This window comes from Toxotes jaculatrix, chromosome 20 (assembly GCF_017976425.1).
Source record: "Toxotes jaculatrix isolate fToxJac2 chromosome 20, fToxJac2.pri, whole genome shotgun sequence".
NCBI classification, from domain to species: domain Eukaryota; kingdom Metazoa; phylum Chordata; class Actinopteri; family Toxotidae; genus Toxotes; species Toxotes jaculatrix.
This window is the reverse complement of record NC_054413.1, coordinates 6,049,905-6,057,885: the sequence shown is the minus strand read 5'-3', so window position 1 is coordinate 6,057,885 and position 7,981 is coordinate 6,049,905. Positions and strand designations below refer to the sequence as shown.

Genomic DNA, 7,981 nt, shown 5'->3' with positions numbered 1-7,981 from the left:
AGGCGTGAAACGGAGTATATAAATGAGACAAATTAAAGTAGAAAAACAAAAGTTAATAATAGTTTTAGATTTTACTCAGGGGCAATTTTAGCTACTTGTGCTTTACATACTTCACTTGTGACCCCTTGATGAAAGGCAGCGTGTAGCTGGGACACTGTGTCACATTTCAGATGTCTACGAGTTGTCAGCAGTTCCACCAAAGAGAGATTTCCCCTCTAAACTCATCAGATAACTGTTATCTAATTAGCAGGTTGAGGACCAAATACATGAAAGTGTCTAACATCTCACAAAAATCAGAATTTGGAGTAATTAATACACATTTGTATTAATCATTGAGGACCACTGGACTTAAACTACCTGACTGTATGTAAAGTAGTCAAAGTTAGCTCCACCTTGAGCAGCTACAACAGCAAAATGTTACACACAGCTCCATCAGTGTTAACAGTTTAATCATGTGTCACTGACAGGGGCCATTTTTACTTTTGCTACTTTAAGTACATTCAGCAAATACTACTTATGTATTTTCTTGCTTCAATTTTTGTGTTGTTGCATTGTTAGTACTTTAACACAAGTGAAGTGAAAATGATCCGAGTATTTTTCCACCACTGGACTCAGGTTATTCAACCTCTGAATCAGGGACAACAAAGACAGCTGAGAGGTTAAAGAGACGTCCTTCAACCAGGTGACTCAGGTCTGTATATGACTTCAGTAAATTGTACCTTCCATTGTCAGGCTCTACAATGGAAATGAGCCTGACAATGGAAAGGTGGGTGTAAAAAGGAAAAGCACAGGAAAAACAACTAAACACAGGCCAGCTGCCTCTGAGACATGTCTTTGGTGCCTCAGTTTGGGAAACTTTCTCTGGAAGAGCTGCTGTCAGCCACATTTCAGGGCTGGACAGCGCCACAAGACAACAAGACAATAGCTAATGTTAAATATACAGAAATATACAGAAAAGAAAAAAGGCCAACAACAGCTTTTCATCATTTTCCAATGGAAAACCATGTATCTGTGTTATCAGACCAATATTCGTTTTATGGGTTGAGAAAATTCACCTTCTTCTTAAGCTGAATAAAACATCTAAAACCCCCCACTGGATTACTTGACTGCTGCGTCGTGACAAAGCTGATAACAAGCCAATATCTACTAACCCATGGTTGATAATCTGGAGATACGTGGTTTTCACAGGACAGAGGCGCTTTGCTGTGGGCCTAAGGGATGAAGGAATCAGGATTCTTCAGTCAGAAGACTCAGGTTCAGACTCTGAGCAACTGTTTAGTACGTTGTTGTGTAGTTAGGGTAGTAGTAGTAGCTGTGTAGTGGAGTTGGACAGGTGAAAGGAGAAAACGTCTCCCTGCCATTTCCCAACGGGCTCCAGAGACCATGTGATCCTATTAATGGCGTGACGTCAACTGTTATGATATTAATTCACTGTGTAATTAATGACAATGTTTGAATTCAAGATCCATTCTTCTCTTTTTATTTTTTTATGACTTGGCTCGGGGTCTTTCATTGACGCGGAAGAAGGATGCACTCCAATGGGACGAGCAGGGTGGTGGGTGTGTGGGGCGGAGGGCGATGACGCAGCCGCACACCTCCCTTCTCCACACCCCCCCTCCCCACCCCCCTTTACCTACGTGACAAGTGAAAAAGGCATGCCTTTCGGATTCATGAATAAAAAACCAAGGGGAGTTAAGTTCACAGGACGCAGGAAAGTTCTCCGCAGACAAATGTTTGGCGCTCTTCTTTCAGCCCATGACAGAGTACACGTAGCAGTCCCCGAGAACTGAGCTGCGGGCGCACGGAGGGCTGGACACTCGGTTAAAGACGCGCACGGAGACTGAAGAGGCGCTTCACTGAGGGGACTAGAGGAAGAGGAGAGGAAGGGAGAGAGAGAGACAGAGAGAAAGAGAGACTGAGATAGAGATCCTATCTCACTCTCCCAGTTGAGATCTTCAGAGGATCGCGTCCAGCGTCTCGCAACTGGTAAGAGGAGGCACTTTTCGGGGGGTTTTACGCTGCGTAAAAGTGGGGAGCGTTTCAGGGAGAAACTCGCAGGAGCGATTGTGAAAGTTACTAAATATCACAAGAAAACACAGAGTCCACCTCACTGCATTAAAACATTGTTCTTATGAGTAGTTTGATTATGCACCTGTGCACTCACTGAATGTTTTTTTTTTTCTCTTACAGCAGGACAATGTCTAGTAAAGCGACTTTAGCCTTACTCATCTATGGAATCATAATGCATTACAGCGTCAACTGCTCACCTGTGGGGCTTAGCTTTCCCAGTGTTAGGTATGTACACTCTTATCATTTAAGCGCCCAGGTGTGTTGATTCCTCTCTTTGTTTTTTGGCATGCATGGAAAGGAGAACTTGACATTGTTGCACTCAGCGGCAGTAGCAGCATCAGCAGCAGGGCACAGGGTAAAGACCATACCTGCCTCACAGTCAGTTATGTCTGTGGCTATAATAGCCCATTAGATTACTGGATAACAGCATCTGACAGCCAATCCATAGGGCAGCTCACACTGAAATAATTGCGGAGAAACATTCACTAGGGAGCGGCTGTAATGTAATTTAGTCTACTGAGGCAGTAAGGAACAGTGTCTCAATCTGTCCTGCAATCACCAATCGATCGGTTTATGTGATTAGATAATTAATAGAAAACGTTTTTGCTTTTTTTTGTAGAAAAATAGGCTTAAAGCTCTTTTTTTCTTTTGAGAAAATTGTATTTTCGTGCAACATTTAAAGAAATCCTCTGGAGATATAAACATAACATTTTAGTGGACAATTACACAAAGAAATGCTCCTTTTTTAAATGTAAGACTGCAAACAAGTTCTTGGAACATGTTTTCTTTTTTTGTCCTTATTCAGACTTGACAGTGAGGTTTATGATGAGGATGGAAATTCCTTACCGTCCCTGGATTATGACAGAGACCAACTGGATGTGAGGAGCCCTCCGTCTGTGGCTGACGACGTCTACACTTTGTATTACCCACCAGAGAAAAGGTGACTATCATCTCCGTTTTACCCAAAAGAAAACAAAAGAAAACTCCGATGCTGGAGACCTCCATGTTGAACATCTCATTGCTGTAGTCCTATTTCTGTCCATATATGTTGTACGTTCTGTGTGAATCAGTGTAACGTATCGTCGAAAATTGTGTCAGTAACTTCCAACACGAACAAAGAGTTCATTATGACTTTTTATTTATTTTTTATTTAGTTTTTTTTTCCTTTACCAAATTAGTCAGGTCTCTTTTTTAAACTGAATTCCCGGGGGAACTTCAAACCCCGCTTTCTTTAAAAAAAAAAAAAAAACAATAATGGACTTTAATGATCAACTCCAAATTGCAAGAAAAGAGTGAGGAAAAAAGTAAATGAAATCTGGCTGCAAAAAGAGGAAGAGTCCCTCCTGTGGAGTTATCCAGTCTTTCTCCTAAAATCCTGTTTTCTTTGAAAAATTCTGCCAAAATGTTTGTCTAGAACAGTCTAGAAAAAAAACTTAAATCAATTATTCGACTCAAGTGAAACATTCTTAAAACTATTTATCTTTAATTAAATAACTTGAGTTCAAGGCCCGAAATTATAACTGATTTGTTGAGCCAGATATTTTTTTTGCAGTGCAGCTACTTGACATTGTTGCCTCTTGCGCTGGGTGTGTGGTGATTTTACTGTGTGGCTATCTATCATCCCAGAACGGAAAGGCATGCAGACGGCATGTTTAATAAAGCCTACAGGAAAGCGCTGGGTCAGTTATCAGCAAGGAAATATCTGCATTCTCTGATGGCAAAACGTGTAGGGTAAGAACATCTTCTTGGTTGTCACCTCTTCTTTTCTACTTAATGTTTCCTGTCCTATGTGCGTCTTTGTTTCTTTTGACTGATCCTTTAAATGCTCGTAATTCACGCTGTTATACGTACTGTATATGTCTGTGGTCCCATTATCTCCCAGCATGCTGTTAAATCTGGCGCCCTCGCCTTCTGAATCAACCTTTATTAATGCTATAAAACCGTGGAGGGGGAGCACAAACGGGCACTTGATTGATTTGGGAAGTGTCATTTTCTGAGCCCGCTGCTGTGTCGTTAAGGCGCAGGGGGAAGAATTAACCCGCACAGGCTTAAATTTATTTCCATATGAATAATTTATAGGTTTGAGTCCCAGTGGTTCCCGATGGAAGGGAGAGATGCAATTACTCTAGTCTTATGAGCAGGCCTTATTGCAGATCGAAAATAGATGCCACATTGTCCTGGGATGGGCTAAAAGTTAAACAAAGACAGAGAATATAAGTACAGAATAAAAGCCTTTTTTGAGAAGATTTGGAAAAGAGTCTTCCTGCAGAATGACAATGCACTAACATGCTTTGCCTTGGAACAAAATAAATGGTGAAATTGGATTGTTTTCACTGAAATGATCTGAAATAAGGACACAGATTTGGTCTCTGCACATCACTCCAGGCTTCTGCACAAAATGGGGAGTCTGATTATCTGATTATGCTCCCTCTAAGATGGTGACATAAAGATCCTAATTCAAGTATCCAGACTCTTCACCTCAGCACCACAGGCTGTACATGCAGAGGTCATGTGAATGCACATCAGATGCATCAGTGTGGCGGTAGTGAAACCCTCCTCTTGTCTCTCTCACAGCGGGGGGAAAACGCTGGACGACAGCTCAGAGCCCCTGTCCAAGCGACACTCAGACGGGATCTTCACAGACAGCTACAGCCGCTACCGAAAGCAAATGGCGGTCAAGAAATACCTGGCAGCAGTCCTTGGGAAAAGGTATAGACAGAGAATTAGAAACAAAGGACGCCGGCTGGCATATTTGTAGCATCCTCCCCTCCCCTCCTGACAAACAAAAAAACTTAAGTGTGTGCAGCCCCAGATGAAGTCATTTGAGATCTGAACAATCAGTGGATCGCTTTTGTGTTCTTAAACATGTATTTATGTATGAAGTAAGCCATTAAAATGAATATTTTGATAATAATATTGTTTTTTATTTTGTACTTAAAGCACTTGAGGACACATATATCTACTTTGTGGACTAATTTTTGTTCATTATAAAAAAAATAGCCTCTATTTATGTATTCATTGATTTATTTTTTTTAGGCCTATTTATTGAGGGGAGACAATTGTTCACAAGACGATATGCTCCAACAGCCCTGTCTTTTAAACGTTTAGTGAAGAGATATGATTGTGAGGAAAATAAATAGTTTAAAAGACAATCAATGTATTGAATGCTGCTTTTTGTAAAGTGACATTAAGAGTTTAGTTGTCTTTATTCACAACAGCCTTGAAGACATAGGTATTCACCATATCCTACAAGACATAGACTTTGATGCCCTCCCGGACGGGGATGAGTTTGAGGCTTTTTTGGGAGATTGGCTGAAACAGTTCTCTCCCGAATTTCCGGTGAGTTTCAGGCTCTTTCCTGAGGCCGTGTCCTTGCAGGGGGCGTCTCATGTCCCTCCCTTTTTCCTCTCACCTTTAACTCTTAACCTTGTGATCTTGCTCCAAACACTCAAATTCAACTCTTCTTCCACCTCATTTGTGCTCCTGTCTCTCTAGAGTCTCACAGATTTTACCTTTAATCCCACCTGTATAGCCACGTGCATACAGGCTGAATGTGGAGAGACTTTGCTAAGCCTGATATGTTATACATATCATTGATTGATACGAAAGGTACAGACTTATCAGCATCCTGTTTTATTATGGATGCAAGGATGATATGATGATGGCAAAAACTATTTTATTAGACCTGGTTTAGACCAGATGTGAGCCCTGCTGGCTTTCAAAAGTGCCAGTTATTCATTTTTTAAGTCAAGATGGGATGCTTGTCAAACAAAAAAAGAAAAAACAAAAAAAAACAAAAAAAAAAACAAACAAATCTGAGATGAGGACCAGAGTACTTTTGAGGTTTTTCTTGTCCTTTTCTTCTGCAGTGTTTACAGAGTGAGCTTACACCTTTGACTCATGTAAAAGTGCCAGTCTTGTGTTTCTATCAACTGGTTTCTGTGTGTTTGGAAACCTCTTATCCTGCTGAAGGTTTTCTCATGTCTCTCTGCCCATATAATAAGTATCACTAGCATTTAAAGCACCATCAGGCAAATTTTAAAAAGCATAAAAAAAAAAAACACACTAAGAAATGATACTTGTTACATGGTAACCTACCCATCGATTTGTTCTTTGTGAGAGACATATGAGGCAGTTTGAACTTTTGTGTTTGAACCTTCTGGGTCTATTGTGCTTCCCTTTTCTGTCATGTGAACCAATGTAAAAACTACAGTAGATTGCATGATTAAAGTAATTGCACTAGCCACCGCATCTGTGCAGACGACTCCAACTAGATGGTTTTGCTTGCTTTCTGACTACTGCAAACATATATTACCTGTCATCTCTAGATGTTGTTTTGTGTTTTGTTCTCCTCACTGACATTTCTACACAAGCTGTATGTTGGAGAATTACTCTGAATGTACTTCACTGCTGGCAAGAAGCTCTCAGTCTTATGCCTAGCCTCTGTTAGCTAACCAGCTGGAGATTTTGTAACCCACTGTTGAATTGTATATGAAGAAAAAGCTGTGATTGGACAATTAAAGTGGTCATTTTCTATCATCTTTATCTGCAGTGTGGCACGAAAACTGCCATTAACACAATTTGATTGACATCGTTTAAATTTGAAGAACAGGAAGGGTAAGCTGCAAGTGCAAGAGAACAAAACACAGTTAGGGAGACATCCAGAGAAAGCAAACAAAGGAAGAAAGGGTGGACTGCATGACCAAGAACATGCTGATTTTAAAAAAGTTAAGGGAACAGGCAAGTTTATAAAACCAACATGGTGAGACTGAAAAGCCACTAATAACAAATAACATTAAAAACTGTCTAGAAGTGTGCACACTTCGTCCCAGTACCTGAGGAATCTATACTGATACATCAGGCACAATTTTGCAGAAAAAAAAAATCCAGTTGATCTTTAGTTTTCAAACAGCAGGGTAAAGTTCTTCGATTTGTGTTTATTGTATCAATCTTTCTTTAATTTTGCATTCTCCTCTAGGCTTTGTGACGCAGGAAGCAGTTTGCGGCTGTGGTGCCTTGCATCGACTTTAAAATCGCCATGAATCACAGATGGCTATTTAGTGGCCCTACAATGCTGCACATCATCAGCTTACATTTCACCCTTTTGTTGTTGTTTTTGTGTTGCACAGACGTTTGATAGGATCTTTGGTACCATCCAGCTTTAGACGTCAAGCGTTCTTGCTTGCACTGCTTTCTTTTGCACTTTGTGTTTAGAGCACTAGATAAGATTTTTGTGAAAACAGAGGGAAGGATCAGTTTCCCACTCTCCATATATGTATGATAATGAAAGCGCCAATAGCCTTACTAAAATGAAATAACCTTCAAAGATTATATATATATATATAATACTGTGTAGAAAGTGAATATTAGATTACTATTTCAAATGGCGATCTGCAAGGGTCAAGTCAATAAATGTTAAAAAAAAAAGAAGTGTTGTAAGATTTGTATGAATAAATTTTTGTAAACAACAAACAAAAATTTCGTCTAATCTTTGAAGCCAATATCATCATAAGTCTTTACGTTAAGACACATTTAAGAGGATGAAAACAAGTAATAAAAACCTAAATCACTGGAGATAGAGCCTCCCTCAACAGTTTGAATGGGATAAGAAATGAGGAGAAAAATCAGATTGTGGACATCAGAGAGAGACACAATGGTGAACCATTAAAATCATGAAATATCAAATGGACCACACACAATCAGATAAGACAAAGCAACATAGTGCAAAGCACAGACACACACAGTAGCCTGAGAAAAATCTCCCAATTCATGTCGAATTTTAGAAAATGACAAAAAAAAAAAAAAAAGAATGAGCACCCGTTACTTTTGTCTCGCCATCAGTGTGGGCGTCATGTGTTGTAGCTATGTGGACGGTCAGTAACTACAGGATGTTGCAAAATAAAACCAGTGA

The 7,981-nt window shown here is 39.9% G+C and overlaps 1 protein-coding gene across 1 annotated transcript; it reads left to right on the top strand.

Annotated features, from left to right (window-relative positions):
- Positions 1 to 1,850: 1,850 nt before the first annotated feature.
- adcyap1a (adenylate cyclase activating polypeptide 1a) lies at positions 1,851 to 7,170 on the top strand. The gene is made up of 7 exons (XM_041065922.1): positions 1,851 to 1,986; positions 2,191 to 2,295; positions 2,876 to 3,010; positions 3,697 to 3,801; positions 4,645 to 4,779; positions 5,289 to 5,409; positions 7,049 to 7,170. Exons 2-7 carry the CDS (start codon positions 2,198 to 2,200, stop codon positions 7,055 to 7,057), a joined length of 603 nt encoding a protein of 200 aa, XP_040921856.1. The 5' UTR covers positions 1,851 to 1,986; positions 2,191 to 2,197; the 3' UTR covers positions 7,058 to 7,170.
- Positions 7,171 to 7,981: the final 811 nt, after the last annotated feature.